The sequence below is a fragment of the Thalassophryne amazonica genome, chromosome 15 (assembly GCF_902500255.1).
Source record: "Thalassophryne amazonica chromosome 15, fThaAma1.1, whole genome shotgun sequence".
Taxonomy (NCBI): domain Eukaryota; kingdom Metazoa; phylum Chordata; class Actinopteri; order Batrachoidiformes; family Batrachoididae; genus Thalassophryne; species Thalassophryne amazonica.
Window position 1 is genome coordinate 56,865,908 of NC_047117.1, and position 20,310 is coordinate 56,886,217.

Here is a 20,310-nt window from a genome sequence, read left to right on the forward strand (position 1 = left end):
TGAGCCTTGGTTAAATGACAGAACTCGTGCTGTCAGGAGGGAATGTTGCCAAGTTGAACGCAGATGGAAAAAGGACAGCTTGCAGGTGTCTTTTCAAATTGTAAAAGATTATTGGCGCCATTATTAGAACACAGTAAAGGAGGCAAGAAGGGAATACTTTGCAAATATTATTTCCTCCCATAGTGATAACCCACTTGTGTAATTTACAACAAACGACTCTGTATTGAAAGTTGCAGGGAATGTCTGTTCGGATGCTTGTCCAGAAATGGGCAATAATTTAGTGCTCTTTTTTATGAAAAGGTTGCTAATATCAGAGCTTCTATTATAACTCCTGATTCAGAGCCCTTGATTTTGGTCCCTTTCTGTTGTTTTTACCCAGTTTGAGTCTGTGACTCATTTTTAGAAGATGTGATAGGACATATTAATTCTTCAGGTTCCCCCATGACCGTTCTCCTCCATGATTCTTTAAAGAAATTTTACCCAGTATAGGGCAATCAGTTCTCACGGTGATGAATTGTAGTTTGTCTTCTGGGGTGGCTCCTGCTAAATTTAAACATGCAGTAGTGCAGCCTTTGCTTAAGAAACATGGCCTTGATCATACTGTGTTGGCAAATTATAGGCCTATCTCCAAATTACCCTTTCTTTCTAAGGTTTTGGAGAGGATTGTATTTTGTCATCTGAATCAGTTTTTGGATGAGAATGGTATCTTGGAGGAGTTCGAGTCAGGGTTTAAAACCCTTCATAGTACAGAATCTGCCTTAATAAGGGTCTAGTGAGTAGTAGTAGTGAGAGGGCTGTTTTATGACCACTGTGTGTGTCTTAGAGTTATTTTATTGTGATGTACATTGTCTTTTATTCTCAGTATTTTTATCTGTGTATGTTTTTTGTGAAGCACCTTGTGACTTTCCTTGTCTGTGAAAGGTGCTATATAAATAAACATTACTTACTTACTTTAATAACATTTTTCTTGCATGCGATTCTGGTAACTATGTTGTTTTGGTTTTGCTTGATCTAACTGCTGCCTTTGACACTGGTAACCATAATATTTTGATATCTCGATTATATCAGAAAGTGGGCATTGGTGGTAGGGGAAGACGGGGCATAGTGGATCAGAAATGTAGTTTTGTGGCAGCATGAACACATTATGCATAAGTTTAGGTCATTCTATTGTGGATTTAATACAGCAAGTTATTGTTTATAAGGCTGTGTTATTTATGTCTCCCCAAGTGTAATTTACAGGTGTTTGAAATTGATTTAAAAATTTTTTGTTTCACTGTGCCCCGGACACTAATTCACGGGGCACAGTGAATCAGTGATTAATCACATGATTATAAAAATTTCTTCAAAATTATTAATATATGCTGATGCATATACAAACTATAATCCAGCAAACCAGCTATGTAATGTGCGAGTGTCTTATATAGTGATATAAGTCCTTTAGAAACTATTATAAATACAACTATCAATAATTTCTGTTTAAACATGAAAACAGGTGTTTATATACACAAATTATAGAAATAATTCATGGAAAGATAAATGTTTAAGCTTGAACAAGTAATATTTGTCATCCACTTGATACGAGAGCTTAGTAAATCACTTTCTAGACTGAGTCACTGTGCCCGATTCACTGTGCCCCGGGTGCATGGTACATACATGATTCATGTTATCAAATAGCTGATAGTCTGGAGAAGATATAACACATGCTCATCAGTTGGAGGGGGTAGTCTTTTAACTAATAACAATTTTTTGGGCCACCTTTCCTCCGTTGTGAGAAATAAATACAAAGACACTGACATCCACAAAATTAAATAGGAAAAACTGACTTCACTTGCCACTTAGTTTTACCCTTAATGTATCCAAAAACAAAACACTAATTTATAAGGGGGGGTGTCTTTATGCATAAAAATATGGCATAACGGCTGCAAATATGTATGTAGTTTTGCAGATATAGCTACTGGTTCACTGTGCCCCGTGATTCACCTTGCCCTGGTTTCCCCCACTGCGCTCAAATGGTTTAGGTCTTATTTGGCAGATAGAACTTTCTCTGTGAATATTCTTGGTTCAGAATCGTGTGCAGTTCCTTTGACATGAGATGTTCCACAGGGCTCTATTTTAGGGCCACTGCTTTTTGCAATTTATTTACTGCCTTTGGGCTCTATTCTTAGAAGACATGGGATTTCATTCTATTGTTATGATTGCCAAATTTACTTGCCCTTGAAACAGAACAATGTTCTTCCCTTGAAACTGCTTCTGGTATGTTTAAATGATATTGAAGCTTGGTTGGCTTTGAATTTTTTAAATTTTAACGAAAAGAAAACAGAGGTGATGGTGTTTGGACCTAGTGGTCCGTGTGAGTCTTCCTCTGTTGATTTGGGACCCTTGGAGGTATATTTTAAGCCTGTGATTGCTGATCTTTAAGGTGGATAGTGATTTTAAAATGGACAGCCAAATTACAGCTGTAGTAAAATCCAGCTTTTATCATTTAAGGCGTTTGGCTACATTGAAAACTTTTCTTTGTAGACAGCATTTTGAGACGGTGATCCATGCTTTTATTTAATCTTGCTTGGATTACTGTAACTCGCTTTATGTGGGAGTCAGTCAGTCGCTGCTTTCATGTTTGCAGCTGGTTCAGAATGCTGCTGCACGACTTTTGACAGGAACTCAAAGGAGAGAGCACATTACCCCTGTCTTGGCCTTTCTTCATTGGTTACCTGTATATTTTAGGGTTCATTTTAAAATTCTCATCTTTGTTTTTAACTCTCTTCATGGCTTAGCCCCGTTGTACCTCTCTGGGCTTCTTCACCCTTACATACCTTGTCGGTGTCTCAGGTCAGCTGACCAGCTGTTCCTGGAGGTACCGAGATCTAAAAGGAAGCTCAGAGGGGACAGGGCCTTTTGTGTTGTTGCACCTAAATTGTGGAAGTTTGCTTTTGGGTGCAAGAGAGGCACCTTCACTTGCCACTTTTAGGCACTGCCTTAAAACCTATCTCTTTTCTTTGGCCTTTGACTGCAGTGAGACTTAGTTGTTTAGATTTTATAGTTTTTAGATTTTATATTTATTAACTGGGAAGGAAAGGGAGTTTTTCCTTCCCACTGTCGCCAAGTGCTTGCTCACAGGGGGTCATTTTGACCGTTGGGGTTTTTCTGTAATTATTGTATGGCTTTTGCCTTGCAATATAAAGCGCTTTGGGGCAACTGTTGTTGTGATTTGGCGCTATATAAATAAAATTGATTTGATTTGATTAACTAGTTTAAATATAAGTCTTAATGTTTTAACTGTATGTTTTAGTGTACAGCACTTTGGATCAGCTCTGGTTGCAGTAAAGTGCTTTATAAATAAAGAGAGTATGGTATGGTATTTCCAACAGATATGCAAAGATACTTACATATACACAGGTGAAGTTTAGCATTTTTACTGTTATTTATTATAATGGTTATTTAAATTCAGTTTCACTGTATATATAAGCATACCGTAAATATTTTGTCAATCTGATTATATAAGGTGTGCCTGGGTGTTGTGCTCTTTAAATACAATAAATATATACGACTGCACTTTAGACCAGGTTTCTGCTGGTTTATGGTGCTAATACATTTTGGTTCAAGGCGATACAAACACACTGGCTCTGCGCCTGACCACACCTCATTTTCAGACCAACATGCCCATATGAGTCTGTGTGGACTCGTGACTTAACAGACCTGGGTGACGGCTGTGAAAATCAACCATCGGGTAGAAACTAGCACAAACACTCATGCTGCTCTCTGTGCCACTTTGCACTTGGTAGAAGATACAGCCCTTAAAGTGCATGAATAATAGACAGATATGAATTGACTCTCAGCACAATCATTTTTTTTCTGAACGCACACTTGCACACAACTCACCACTTTGGGCTTGAAGGGGGGCTGTATCTCCCTGTTCTGGAGGCGGTCCCAGTCTATGCGTCTGAAGAAAGCGTTTTCTCTGATGTCCCTTTCTCCCTCCAGGCCACAGCCCAGACGTTTGGATGGGTGCTTGGTCATCAGCTGTTCATACAGGGGAAACAGTAAATGCCAAGTTAATACAAAGACATGAGGTAAGACGCTGAGTCATAGCAGGGATTCCCCTTACATCAAGATTATTCACCCATTTCTGTTCTGGACTACAGGTCATGCAGAATCTCTGTATTAACTCCCAGGAAGGAAAAATGAACATGGAACTGAAGGGGAGCTGTTTTGAAGTATTGTTCTTGTAAGTTATTTTTTCCTGTGTGGTTTTGTTGAATTGTTTGCTGCTTTTCACATGACCCTAAAACCATTTTAACAAAAACTAATCATAGTGGAACCAACAGCAGAACAGCAGGAGTTGGAGCTTGGTGAATATATTGTCATCTTGGCAATCCCTCAGTGGTGAGGAAGATGGTGAATTTTATTTAGTGTCTGTCCGACTTCATTGAGACTTTTTATTGAGGCTTTTCAGGTTTCAAATCCTGCAAAACCTCAGAGAGGTCGTCGTGCTGCGAGATCTCAGTAACATTGAGAACTGCAATGAGATGCTCTGATCACGCTTCACTTTAACCACTGCACACGGACAACACCATTAACATCGCGACATAAAACTATTTTTATTTGGTGCCTAAAACTCTCGTGAATATATTCTCTGGGATTATAGATGTTGTTATTGCATTTGTTTTATATAAACATGGGAGAATCACAGGTTGTCTCTCTGTTATTTTCAATGGGAGCTGCTGTGAGCTACGCTCGCTTCCTGATCATGTTGTTCTGGGAGAAAGTGAAGTTTGCTCTTTAACGTCTTGATTATTGTTCTTTACAACACTGTTTGTCCTGTATGTTCCAGATTAATATATATAATATGTCTGAAATTCGGTTTGCGCTTATTAAATTCCACGCTGATTAAACGTAGCAGACATAGATTATTTGTTATAATTGTTTTAGCAAGTTTTCAGGGTATCATGCAGCAGTCTTTTATTAGTGTGATGAAAAGCATAAAAAAATTACATTTTTGTAGTATAATATTCATTTACAATTGTTATCATGTGGATTCTCTATGTTGTTTTGACTACAGCAACTCTCTGGCACGCAAGGGATTATGGGATACATGAAAACCCTGAATATGAATATTTTGACTCAAGATTCTTCATTCAAGTTATTTGTCTGAAGTGAAACACAAAGAAAGGATAAACAGTGATTTTGAGACCTGCTGGGTTTCAGGGTTAACAGTCCAAGAACAAAATCACTTCTTCACACAGAGGAATCTGAAATGGAAATGGTGTTTTGTTTGTGTGAGCCAGATTTGAATGAATGAATGAATGAATGAAAACTGTTTATTTCGAACATTTGATACAACAACAAATACAAGATAGATCAGTGAAGACAACAACAAAAAAGTTCCTACTGTGTACCCAACATGTCCGAAAAGGGGTAGGGTGAAGCATCAGCTTATTTATCCCTACCCCTTCTTCCCCACAACCAGTAATACCCTTTGCCACATATACACATAGATTCCTACACACCTAAACCGATATCAATATATATATACACAAACATAAATATACACCTACACATACCTACTTACATACAAAATACTATATATTTACAAGCTGAAGCAAAAAACAAAAACACCCTAACCCCCATTACCCTTCCTCCTCCCTATACCTAGAAAAAAACATATTTTTGTACCGTTGTTTGAACTGGTTCATGTTTGAACATTGCTTGAGCCCCACTCCCAATCTGTTCCACATCCTCACCCCGCAGACAGAAATACAGAAACCTTTTAATGTTGTTCGTGCCCACTGATGCTTTAAATTAAATTTCCCCCTCAGATTGCAATCCCCTGATCTGTTAAAAACAATATTTTTAATATTTGCTGGAAGTAATTGTTTATTGCTTTATACACGATTTGTACTGTTGAAAACTGAACCAAGTCTGTGAATTTTAAGATTTTGGATTGTAAAAATAGTGAATTTGTATGATCTCTATGCCAGTATTATGACTAATTCTTATAGCTCTTTTCTGCATTACTGATAGTGATTGTGTTGTAACCTTATAAGTATTACCCATACCTCTGCACCAGTACGTAAATATGGTAAAACCAGTGAGCAGTAAAGAATTGCGGGAGTGAGTTGTGTCCAGAATATGTTTCACTTTGTTTAGAACTGAATGCTCTTGACAGTTTACTTTGTCTATGTTTATATGAGTCTTCCAGTTTATCTTATCATTATTATCACACCCAGAAACTTATTTTCCCACGTAACCCTTTCAATATCTACCCCCCTCGACTTGTAACTGAACCTGTATGTCTGTATTACAAGAGTCAAATAACATGATTTTGTTTTACTTAAGTTTAATGATAATTGTTTCTGTCAAACCATATTTTCAATTTTCCCATTTCTATACTGATCCTCCTCATTAACTCCTGCAAATCCCCCCTGACAAAAAATGCTTGTGTCACGGCAAATAATACTATTTTAATATTTTGGAAACAGTGACAATAATCATTTATATAAATTAGAAACAGTTTTGGACCCAATACTGACCCCTGTGGGATGCCACAGCATTGTCCAAGCAGGATGATGTATATTCCCCCAACTCACAAACTGTTTTCGGTTACTTAAGTAGCTTCTCACCCAGTGCAACACCAACCCCCTAATCCCATACTGTCCAGTTTATGATTAATATGTCATGACTGATTGTATCAAAGCCTTTTTAATGTCTATAAATATCCCAAGCTGCATGTAATTGTGGTCTATGGCGTTTGTAATCTCCATATTGACTATCAGTAAGTAATTATGTTTATTTATGAATTTGTCTAATCTATTATTGAATAACTTTTCTAATAATTTGGAAAATTGTGGAAGCAAAGAAACAGGTCTATAATTTGTGAAGTGGTGTGTCTTATACAGCGGCACAACCTTAGCTATTTTCATTTGATTGGGAAATTTACCGGTTTGAAATGATAAGTTACAGATGTATGTTAATGGTTCTACAATCCATTCAATGACCTGTTTTACCACCACCATATCAATTTCATTTAAATCGGTAGATGTTTTATATTTACAATTATTCACAATGTCTATAATTTCTTTTCCATCCACTGCTGTGAGGAACATTGAACAGGGATTTCTTTCTATGAGATTATTATCCCAATCCTCAGGTTGGGAATCGGGAATTTTTTCTGCCAAGCTTGGTCCAATATTTACAAAAAAATTATTAAAACCGTTGACTACCTCATCCTTATTTTCCTTCTTAACATTATTATCAATGAAATACTGAGGGTAACTCTGTTTTTTATTACCATTTTTGATAATGCTATTTAATATATCCCACATTCCTTTAATATTGTTTTTGTTATTATATTATACGTTACTATAATATTCCTTCCTACATACCCGATAATATTAGTTAATCTATTTTTGTATTTCTTATATCTATTTCTGTCCTCTTTAGTCTTTAGTTTTATGAATTCTCTATACAGTGTATTTTTCTTATTACATGCATTTCGTAACCCTTTCGTCATCCATGGTCGATCTTGGATTTTTTGTTTTCTGTAGTCTTGTTTAATTGGACAATTTTTATCATATAATGATGTAAATATTTGTAAAAAGTTTCATATGCACTATCAACATCACTTTCACTGTATACCTTTTCCCAGTTTTGCTCCTGTAAATCCTTCTTTAGTGTGTTCATGTTTTCCTCTGTCCGCACTCGCCTGTATTTTATTTTCTCCTCTGGCTGATTCCGCCAATGGTTTCTATTATATACGATGAAAACTGGTATATGATCACTAATGTCATTGATTAATAATCCACTCACAGTATTATTCTCAATATCATTGCTGAATATATTATCAATTAAGGTAGCACTATGGATGTAATTCTGCTTGGCCTGGTGATTTTGGATATAAACTCATACTGTACTGTTGTGTGGGCCGCTGAAGAGGAGGTACTGCTGGCCACCACCACCAGAGGGCGCCCTGCCTGGAGTGCGGGCTCCAGGCACCAGAGGGCGCGACCGCATCATGGGAGTAATCTGGGTGACAGCTGTCACCCATCACCAAACACAGCTGTTTCTACTCAGCACCGAGGTATATCAGGAGGACGGCGTCTCCACCTCAGTGCCGAGATATCGCCTAAGACCAAGGTAACATTCTCTGCAGCATATTCTGTGATTGATAAACGTGTTAAACCTTTCAGGACTGGTGACTACTGAGACCCTCCTTCTTTGGATAAGTACTCACCTTCCTGCTGAACTTTGCCAAGAGGTGGAGGCGGCTTCTCCCCTCTCTGTACTGGGTGCGTTCATCCACTCCTGTGTGTTCTTGCTCTCTCCTGCCAGCAGTACCGGATCCGACGAGCGGAGGCAGTGGCCACCTGGGAATTCGGGACTTGGCGGTTCCAGTATTTCCGGGGTTCGGTGGCAGTGGAGATCTGGGTGGTTCCGGTTCGACTGAGACGGACGTCTCCTATCTTCGAGCCTGCCCACACGACACCAGCGGATTCGACCCTAAACATTGTGTTTGTTATACTACTCGTGCTTGTTTCAGTAGTAAATCTTGTTTTTTACTTCCTCCATTGTCCATTCATTGCGCCCCCTGTTGTGGGTCCGTGTTCCTACACTTTCACAACACTGTACATTATATTGATAAATTCATCTGTTATTTTATGCTTATTTGGATTGAGCAGATCAATATTTAAGTCACCACAAATGAACACAGTTTTTTGATTAGTTTTTGAGAACGTTTTTTCCATACAGTCAGTGAATGTTTCAATACTAGATCCTGGTGCTCTATATATACAGCTGACTAATACATTTTTGCTTTTTTCTTCACATATTTCAATAGTTATACATTCTAATAAGTTATTGATCACAGTTGTCATATTGTCTACTATTTTATAATCCATGTTCTTATCCACATACACAGCCACTTCTCCTCCACTCTTATTCTTTCTGTTTACACAGTTAAATTCATATCCATCCAGTTCAAAATCCATTCCTTTATCTTCATTGATCCATGTTTCTGATATAGCAATTATGTTAAATATTTTTTTAAATTGACTTAAATATTCTTTAATGTTGTTAAAGTTTGCATATAGACTTCTGCTGTTGAAATGGATTATTGATCATTTGTTATCCGTTTTAATGATCCGATTAAACTGTTCATCTGTATAATAGCAACAACTGTCATTGATATTTGAGAAGAAATTATTGTCCGGGTCTATATCATGCTCCAAGTCCAGTACATTGTGGTCTGTGTATTTAAATGTTCTCAGTTCTACTTTTCCATGATCAGCAATCCTTTGAGTTATATCCTTCTTGTCTCCAGATGTAGATGATGTAGTAGATGAATAGGTTCCTCTGGTCTGTGTCATGGTATTGTGATGTGTTTGTGTCCTCATACCTTATTGGTCGTATTTGTCCAGTTCCTCGATGTTCCTGATTACCATAACCTTCGCTTGTTCTGGTGTTCCATTCAATTTGATAAATGTTTTGCAGTTGGATGTCCATGTCTGTTGAATTTTTTAAGAAACGAGCTTTCCTGGCGATGTCTGCATTTCTTTTGGTCAGATGTTCATTGATGAATACGTTTGTTCCTTTGAGTTTCCGTCCCTGTTTTAACAATGCCATTTTATGTTTTCTGTTGACAAACCTCATTATAACTGCTCGCTTGTCTCCATCCTCTCTCCTGGGCAGGGGGTGGCACGCTTCAATGTTATTACAGTCCATATGAATACCTTTAGATTGCAGGAAGTCAGCCACCTGTTGTTCCACTGAGCTGGCCTCCTGCTCACTGGCCTCCCCTCCGCTGTCTTCTGACACCGCCCGTGCGTAGGATCGAGGTTTAATATGAATTCCTGTAATAATAACGTCGTTCATCCTTGTGTACTGTTCCAACTCCGCAACACGGTTCTCCAGGTGCACCAGACGCCGGTCTTTCTCGGCATTCTGGATCCGGAGAGCCTTCACTTCTTCCACCAGCTCCATAATGGATTTCTGCTGCATTTTAACAACAGAGATTTCCTCAGATAAAAAGTCCAGGGACTTCTTGATATCGTCTCCCTCCTCCGCCGTCAGTGCCTTCTTCGGACCCATGGTCAGATAACTCCGCGTTGGCGCCTCAGGCCTCGGTAAAGCCTCGCCGGTGGAACTGCGCTGGCACCTCAGGCTTCAGGTGGAGCCGCGCCGGTGGATGTGTGCTGGCGCCTCGGGCCTCAGTGGAGCCGCGCCGGTGGAACTGCGCTGATGCTGCTGTGGATCAGCGAACTTCAGGCTTGAAAACTAGTTTCTTCTCTTCTTTAAATCCACTCGTTTCTTTTTGCTGCTCTGCAATCTGTTTGTTTCTACCAACTCAAATATCTCAGCTTCATTAGCAGCAGTTAGCCGCTGTTTCAACAACCTTCTCAGCTCTTCCACCTTTTCGCGCTAACTTCGCCTTTTATTCTTCTTCCGGTTTACTGATTTAATGTAAATACGTTTTTTTTTTCAACTTGGCTCAGGCACCGTGCATAGTGTTGGTTTTCAAAGTAGGATAGTCAAGGTTAGAGGACATTTGTGCACATATGCCCATAAACAGATAAGACTGCCAACCTGCAGCATGTCCCGATTTACACATGCACATATGTGTCAGCTCTTCTCACAGTTCTCCTTTGGATGTATGTAGTATGTTTGACATACTACATATTAGGGATGTCCCAATCCGATCACGTGATCGGAAATCGGGCCCCATCATGTGGTTTCAGACTTGATCGAAATCGGATGTTGCATCCCAATCAGGAATCCGATATAGATTTTATCGTCATTATTTTGATCAGCGCTATTTCAGGCTCATTATTGCAGATTAATGAGCCTTTCACGCATCAGAAGCATCAGAGGCGTGAGACGTGTTGCTTTTTAGAGGCGTCAGAAGCGTCGCTTTAGCTCTGCTTTTGACATGACGCTTCTGATGGGAGCGCGCATGTTGCTTGTCGGCAGGCTGACGCGGTCAAAGTTCAACCCAATCTTTTTTTTTTTTAATTGAACAAAAGAAAAAACATAAGTTCAACCGGACAGAGGTGGGGGGAGTTACGCGCGCAAAGTTTCTTTCGCAGTACTGCTGTTTGTGTGTTTACGCGCTCAGCCTGATGCCTCGATGGAATGACAAGAGGATGATGGACACTTTCCCACCGAAACTCTTGCTCAGTCATCCTTCCGTGCGCAGCAGGACCCGGTGCTGACCAAGTCCTCAGGACGACAATCTGTCATCTGATTAACAAAAAGAAAAAAAACAAATTGTCCTGTGATCGTTTGTCTGCCAAACGGAGCGAGAGATGGTGTGCGCATGAGCGACGTGCACACTCATCACATCATAGGAGCGCGTCTTAAAGAGCTTCCGTCTTCATTCACGTTCACTGCGTTGCTCTGAACTTGTTGAACACTGATAAAGCATCAGAGGGGTACACTGAGGACTGTCAGGACGCAAATGTAAGTTGTTTTTTTTGTTCCTTTTACTTTTCAAGTTGACTTTTGAACATTCTCTGAGCTGTGACGTAGCTTCACGCTGTCCAATAGGAATGACGCGTTGGGCCAAAACACGGAAGACTAGTGGCAGAAACCACTGATCTGTACAAATGGTAAATGGACTGCATTTATAAAGTGCTTTTCCATCTGCATCAGATGCTCAAAGCGTTTTACAATTATGCCTCACATTCACTCCGATGTCAGGGTGCTGCCATACAAGGCGCTCACTACACACCGGGAGACCTTCCCCAAGGGCCCTTAGTGATTTTCCAGTCAGGCGGGGATTTGAACCACAGATCAGTGCAGAAACCACGTGTCTGAAGTTGTTTCTTACCTCAAAATTTCTGATTAAAAAAGTTTAGAACACTTGTAATTAAAATAGCTAAATTAATAAATGGTTCTTTAAAAACCTTTCATCTATAAATTAAAACCACCTGTTATTTCAGATTAGATAATTTCTTGTTTAACATACGGAACCTTGGGCATTTATTTTTAGACAAATAAAATAACATGGAAATTTGTACATTTTTTAAGTCTGGTAGATTATTACTTGATTGTTCAAGCTACCTCAAGGAGAAGTGCACTGTTTAAGTGATAAATAATAAAATGATAAATGATGATGATGAATAATAAAAGGTGATTAAAATGAAATTATTATATATTTAGCATTTGTTCATTGTTCATTCAGTTTTTTAAAGTATCGGATCGGGACTCGGTATCGGCAGATACTCAAAATAGATGACTCGGAATCGGATCGGGGCCAAAAAAACCTGATCGGGACATGCCTACTACATACATATTGTGACTTTGTGTGCTGAGTATTCTTACACTAGGGGAAAAATATCCAAAGCTACAAAAGCCTCATGTTTTTTAATGATACTTAATATGAATAAAAGTAAATATTCCTTATGAAAGACAAAAAATGCTCTTGTATCTCATGAAAACCTAAACTGAAGGCTTGTGCACAGTCATTGGGTTACTTGGTTTCCATGGGTACCTTTCAATGAGCCGGATCACATCTGACTTCCAGTTTATAGAGGAAATCAGAAAAACATTGATGATAGGAAAACAAACAAACAGTGATTTGTTGATCTGTTGATGGTGACAGTTGTGTGAATGTCTTCATAGTATCTGTTTATCTTCTGTTTATCTGTTGAATATCTTTATGATTAATCAAGTAATTCTTTAGCATGTCTTAAAATAAGTGCTTTTCTCTCCTACATATAATCTAAATCCAGTGCTAGTCAGTTGTTGTATATAACCAATTGAAAGCAGTTTAAGTTTAAACAGAATTAAAATTACAATTAGATTTGAGCAATATAAATGGTTACACCCCTGTCTCACCTTAGCGATTTAGCCAGCGTATGCAAACCGTATAAAGAACCTTGGCATACGCTGGCATACAGTTATGGGTAAGTTCCGTAAAAGTTGAGAGCCAGCTGAAGCACGCTGATATACGTGGACAAATGTATACCATGCGCAATATTTTTGATGCATTACAGCATATGTCTCATTCGTTGTAGGTAAGTTATGCGATTGTTGACACACGTTTCTTGTAAGTTATGCATAAATCAAAATACATCCATTGATGCTGTCCAGTGACTCGTTCAAATCTATAGTCAAATATTAAAACCATTTCTACACAGATTAAAAATAAAAGTTCAGAGGTGTTCATAAATACTGAAGTTATGTACTGTTCTTTTCTGTTACGTCGTTTCAGTCGGATTCATCATCACAGCCTGACAAAAACTTATCCACATAAAGCCTCCTGATTTTTGAAAACAACACCTGAAAATACTTTAATTCCTTGTCGTGGCTGAAGAAACGTAGCGTTTTAAAGCAAGTCCCTATGTGGTTTTTCTGCTCCAGGTGTGTATCAGCCTGAACCAGAGAATATATAAATGACATATTTAACATATCCAAAATGATGAGAATGATTTTATTTGCGGATGACACAAACATATTTTATGCAAATGAAAATTATAGTGAACTTACCTGTATTATTAATGAGGAATTGAATAAACTAAAAAGTTGGATGGACACAAATAAATGATCTTTAAATCTAGATAAAACTAAAATAATGTTTTTCGGAAACTACAAAGTAAACTCTGAGATAAAGATATGTATAAATGGTGTTCAAATTGAAAGAGTTTCAGAATGTAAATTTCTTGGTGTAATAATAGATGAAAAAATAAGCTGGAAAAAGCACATTAGATATATACAGAGTAAAGTTTCCAAAAGTCTCGCCGTTATTAATAAAGTTAAATATTTATTGGAGCATGATGCCCTTCGAGTGTTATATTGTACATTGATTTTGCCTTATTTAACTTACTGTATAGAAGTATGGGGTAACAACTATAAGAGTTCACTTCATCCCCTCATTATATTACAAAAACGCATAGTTAGAATTTTGCATAAAGTAGGATATCTAGACCACACAAATGAATTGTTTATCAGGTCAAAATTATTAAAAATGACTGATTTGGTAAAGTTTCATACTGCATTACTAATGTTTCAAGCCAATAAAAATGAACTGCCATGTAATATACAGAAACTGTTCTGTAAGAAAGAAGGACAGTATGGATTGAGGGGATGTGGTAACTTTATAGTAAATTATGTAAGAACTACTCTGAAAAGTTGGTGTGTGTCGGTATGTGGAGTTAAATTATGGAATCATTTGGACAACCACATTAAATTGTGTGGAAACACTTATAAGTTCAAAAAGAAATATAAAGAAATTATGTTAGCACAGTACATAAACGAGTAAAAATGTTTATAGAGTTAGTAAGAAGTGTAGACTGTTGTATAGACATTGAACAGTATTTGGTGTATGACATTATGCCAGTAATGTTCAGGGTGCAAGACTATTTGTAATTGCTTAGGTAAAAATGTGTTAAACTTTAAATGAATTGAAAATAATGGAATGCCATTGATGCAATTGTTAGTACCTAACTATATTCTAATGTAGATATAAAATGTAAATGTAAAATGTAAATATGAAATTGTTCTATTCTGTTTAGTTATGTTATTTTCTGATTTCTATCTTATTTGAGTGTATTTAACTGTGGATAGTAATGGGTGTACGGGGTGGGTGTTTATAAGCTTTTGCTTCAGCCCATGCCCTTTCGGTCGCACCTAATTTGAGAAACTGAGTTCTTGTTGTATTTTTCTTTTGTTTGTTTTTTTAATTTATGTTAGTAAGAGTTTATGTTGGTATTTTGTTTTGTTTTGTTTATGTGCGTGCTGAATAAACTCATTCATTCATTCATTCAATGCTGGCACTTTGTGCCACAACAAGAGAATTAACTTATTTTAAAAGTTGAAAGAATAACAGCACCTGTGGAGAAGAGATGCTGCGCGACAGCGTATGTGCACTTGATGACATGCCCGTCAATATTTAAGTGCTCCACCTGCCAAAAAAAGGTTATGCCGGCAGTGGAAACACAAACTGAGCCAGGCTTAACTGTTCCAACACGTATCATACCGTGCAGTACCAATCCAAAACCACTCGGTGGAAACAGGGCTGTCAGCATAAGGTGGCTTAATCATCATGGTGTGACAGCTGCATAATTTATAAGAGTTTTTACTACGATTGGTACTGGCTGGCTAAATCGTCATGGTGTGACAGGGCCCTTACCAATGATCTGCTTTAAAACCCTTATAATTATCTTAAAATTATCTCATGCAGACATACGATGGCGCCACGTGAAGGCGCCCTGGTATTCTGGTGCTCCCTGTTTTGTCTGTTTTTGTGCGTGAATCATGTGTCATCGTGTCCCTACACCCGCGAGGAGCTTCTAAACATCAAATCATCAACACCCACGGACATTACGCCAGTTTTTTTAGTGCCTGCAGCTGAACTGGTTCACTTTTTGGCCAAAAAAGTGAGATGACGGCGTAGAGGAGCTGGAGCTCTCGTGCACCTCAGACGAAGGGGCACGCGCACGCCCCTACCTGGGATATTTCTCTCCAACGTCCGCTCACTCCACAACAAGATGGATGAGCTGGCACTGCTGATGAAGAAGAATAGAGATTTCTCCTCATCTTGTGTACTGTGCTTCACGGAGACGTGGTTAAATGCACAGACACTGGACTGCGTGCTCCAACTAGAGGGATTCCGACTCCTCCGCGCAGACAGAGACCGAGCACTCTCTGGTGGAAAAACAAGAGGTGGAGGACTCTGCTTCTATATCAACAACGCCTGGTGCTCCGATGTGACTGTGATCTCCCAACACTGCTGTCCCTCTCTGGAATATCTCCTCATAAATTGCAGACCGTTCTACTCTCCACGTGAGTTTAACTCTTTCATACTTTGCTCTGTGTATATTCCACCGAGCGCGGACATGCACGAGGCCGAGCGCGTGCTCGGGGATCAGATTATGAGCGTGGAGAGAGACTTTCCGGACTCTCTTGTTATAATTCTCGGTGATTTTAACAAAGGGAATCTCAGTCAGGAATTACCAAAATACAAACAGTTTGTTAAATGCCCGACCAGAGAAGGGAACACGTTAGATCATTGTTACACGACAGTGAGTGGTGCGTACCACGCGGTGGCCCGTGCAGCTTTGGGACTCTCAGATCACGTGATGGTCCACTTGATCCCCATGTACAGACAGAGACTTAAACTCTCTAAACCTGTTGTGAGGACGTCTAAAGTGTGGAGCAATGAAGCTGTAGAGGAGCTACGTGTGTGCTTGGCCACCACAGATTGGGATATGTTTGAGGCTTCAACAGACAGTCTAGATGACTACACGGACACTGTGATGTCATATATTAATTTCTGTGAAGACAGCATCATCCCACCGCGTACCAGGGTGAGATATAACAATGACAAGCCCTGGTTCACACCTAAACTCCGGCAGCTCCGTCAGCAGAAAGAGGTGGCTTTCACAGAAGGAGACCGAGACAGCTATAGAGGTGCAAAGTACAGATTTAGCAAGGAGGTGGCAAAGGCTAAATCCATGTACAGTTCACGTCTGCAGCAAAGGTTCTCTGCCAACGACTCGGCCTCTGTGTGGAGGGGGTTGAAAGAGATCACCAACTACAAGCCCAAAGCACCTCGTTCTATTGACGACCTCAAGCTGGCCAACAACCTGAACGTCTTCTATTCACGCTTTGAAGACAAAGACTCACACCTCCCCACCCCCCACACAACTGGATATTCAAACATTCTGGACCTCCCCCCTCTCACTGCTGCCCTCCCCACTCCCCCTGTTGCCCTCTCGGTCCAAGAGGAGGACGTGAGGAGACATTTCAAAAGGCTGAATCCACGTAAGGCCCCGGGCCCAGACTGTGTCTCTCCTGCCACCCTGACACACTGCGCTGATGAGCTGGCCCCAGTCTTCACGGGGATCTTCAACACCTCCCTGGAGTCATGCCATGTTCCAGTCTATTTCAAGTCCTCAATCATAGTTCCAGTCCACAAGAAACCACGCGTCACTGGACTTAATGACTACAGGCCTGTGACTCTCACGTCTGTAGTCATGAAGACCTTCGAACGCCTGGTTTTATCCCACCTGAAGTCCATCATTGACCCCCTCCTGGACCCCCTGCAGTTTGCCTACAGAGCCAACAGGTCTGTAGATGACGCCATAAACCTGGCCCTGCACTCCATCCTGCAGCACCTGGACTCCCCAGGAACCTACGCTAGGATCCTGTCTGTGGACTTCAGCTCTGCATTCAACACCATCCTACCAGCTTTGCTACAGGACAAACTTTCTCTGCTCCGCGTGCCCAACTCCACCTGCAGGTGGATCACAGACTTCCTGACAGACCGGAGTCAGCGTGTGAGGCTGGGAAAAAATGTCTCGAACACTCGGGCTCTCAGCACAGGATCTCCACAGGGCTGTGTCCTTTCCCCCTGCTCTTCTCCCTCTACACTAACTGCTGCACCTCCAGCCACGACTCTGTATAGCTCATCAAGTTTGCAGACAACACCACCCTCATCGGACTCATTTTGGATGGGGATGAGTCTGCCTACAGGAGGGAGGTGGACCGGCTGGTGACCTGGTGCAGCAGCAACAACTTGGAGCTCAACGCCCAGAAAACAGTGGAGATGATCGTGGACTTCAGGAAAGCCACAGCCCCCCCGCCCTCCCACACCCTCACCAACAGCCCCATCACCACTGTGGTCTGTCACCGCTTCCTCGGCACCACCAGCACCCAGGACCTCAAGTGGGAGTCAACCATCAGCTCCCTCATCAAGAAGGCCCAGCAGAGGATGTACTTCCTGCGGCAGCTGAAGAAGGCCAAGCTGCCTGTCCAGCTGATGGTGCAGTTCTACACGGCCATCATCGAGTCCATCCTCTGCTCCTCCATCACGGTGTGGTACGCCGGGGCCACAGCCAGGGACAGACACAGACTGCAGCGCATTGTGGCCTCTGCTGAGAAGGTGATTGGCTGTAGCCTTCCATCTCTCCACGACCTGCACGTCTCCAGGACTCTGGGCCGAGCAGGTCGGATCACAGCTGACCCTTCTCACCCTGCACACGGTCTATTCAAACCACTCCCCTCGGGCAGAAGGCTACGGTCCATCCGGACCAGAACCTCCCGCCATAAGAACAGTTTCTTCCCCTCTGCCGTTAGACTCATGAACACCTCATAACTCAGTCACCTTAAGCTTAACTCTATCACTTTATCATTTTATCACGGGTCACTTTAGACAATGTACTTTGGTTTTTAATTGCACTCCTCCCACTGCACTGTTTTTTTCTGTTTCTCTGTTTTTCTGTTGCACACAGCCTTTTATATTTCATATTTCTTTTTTTATCTTATATTTTATCTTATTTTGACACATATGTTATATTTTATCTTAGCATTTTATCTCTTCTTAATGTTGCACCATTGTACCGAACCAAATTCCTAGTCTGTGAATCCTGTTCACTGGCAATGGCAATAAACTTCTTCTGATTCTGATTCTGAAAATCACTTTAAACCAATTTGTCAGTGGCATGGATCCTTTAAAAAGCAGCTAAATGATTTTGAATCAGATTAAACATGGTTTAAGACATTTTATAGATGGGTTAAACCCACAAAACAGCAGTAAAAATAAGGCAATATCTTGCTTAAACACATTTGCAAATTTTTAAAAGTGCTTTAAACCAGTCAGTCATTGCTGTAAAACAACTGAAAAAAAAACATTTCAACCATAAAAGATGAAAATCTTTATAAATTGACATTTTGTCTTGATAAATGAGTTAAATGATTATTGATTATCAAAAAAGCTGATGATCATTATTCTTCCAATCGAGTGTTCTGTTACTCAGCTCATCATTTCAGCACTAGACTGACTGATGACCTGATCAGCTGACTATTGGCCTATAACAACATTAATGAAACTCCTATTTGATGTAGTGGATCACTGTCACAAAGTCCTGGAATTTCAATACATCCACGAGAATATTACCTGTCCATACAAACTTTAAATACCTGTTTTCACAAAGTGTGCCCAAATATAAAGCAACTTTATAGATGTCAAAACATTTGAGGTGATGAGATGGGCGGTGAGGAAAGCAGAGCGAATAAAGCTGTGAGAGTGAGACTGAGTAGAAGGGGACTAAAGGCCTTGTTACACATTGAGAAGGTCTCTGGTTCAAGGCCACCCATGCTCCAGGGTCTATATACTTCTGGAGTTGTGTCAGGAAAAACATCCAGTGTAAAACTGGTGCCAAATCACCATGTGGATCCATACAAGGTGTGCCATGATAACCCAGAGTAAAAACGTGAGTAGCCACAAGAAAACCTACCAATGTAGAGACTTTTTAATGGTATGGCGTGTACCCCTCCACATTCTCAGTGTTGTATTGTCCTGCCGCACTGGTAAATCAAATCAAATAAAATCAAATCAATTTTATTTATATAGCGCCAAATCACTACAAACAGTTGCCCCAAGGCGCTTTATATTGTAAGGCAAAGCCATACAATAATTACGGAAAAACCCCAATGGTCAAAATGACCCCCTGTGAGCAAGCACTTGGCGACAGTGAGAAGGAAAAACTCCCTTTTAACAGGAAGAAACCTCCAGCAGAACCAGGCTCAGGAAGGGGCAGTCTTCTGCTGGGACTGGTTGGGGCTGAGGGAGAGAACCAGGAAAAAGACATGCTGTGGAGGGGAGCAGAGATCAATCACTAATGATTAAATGCAGAGTGGTGCATACAGAGTAAAAAGAGAAAGAAACACTCAGTGCATCATGGGAACCCCCCAGCAGTCTAAGTCTATAGCAGCATAACTAAGGGATGGTTCAGGGTCACCTGATCCAGCCCTAACTATAAGCTTTAGCAAAAAGGAAAGTTTTAAGCCTAATCTTAAAAGTAGAGAGGGTGTCTGTCTCCCTGATCCGAATTGGGAGCTGGTTCCAGAGGAGAGGAGCCTGAAAGCTGAAGGCTCTGCCTCCCATTCTACTCTTACAAATTCTAGGAACTACAAGTAAGCCTGCAGTCTGAGAGCGAAGCGCTCTATTGGGGTGATATGGTACTATGAGGTCCCTAAGATAAGATGGGACCTGATTATTAAAAACCTTATAAGTAAGAAGAAGAATTTTAAATTCTATTCTAGAATTAACAAGAAGCCAATGAAGAGAGGCCAATATGGGTGAGATATGCTCTCTCCTTCTAGTACTCTAGTACTAGTACTCTAGCCGCTAGTACTAGTACTCTAGCTGCAGCATTTTGAATTAACTGAAGGCTTTTCAGGGAACTTTTAGGACAACCTGATAATAATGAATTACAATAGTCCAGCCTAGAGGAAATAAATGCATGAATTAGTTTTTCAGCATCACTCTGAGACAAGACCTTTCTAATTTTAGAGATATTGCACAAATGCAAA

At 40.2% G+C, this 20,310-nt stretch overlaps 1 protein-coding gene across 3 annotated transcripts in view; it reads right to left on the reverse strand.

The window, feature by feature from the left end:
- Positions 1 to 20,310, reverse strand: part of prkcaa (protein kinase C, alpha, a) — a 488,890-nt gene that overhangs the window by 11,896 nt on the left and 456,684 nt on the right. For all 3 annotated transcript variants that reach the window (XM_034187877.1, XM_034187878.1, XM_034187879.1), the window contains one exon: positions 3,880 to 4,020. In XM_034187877.1, the coding sequence (XP_034043768.1) occupies positions 3,880 to 4,020 (141 nt within the window). The remainder of the gene's footprint in view (positions 1 to 3,879; positions 4,021 to 20,310) is intronic.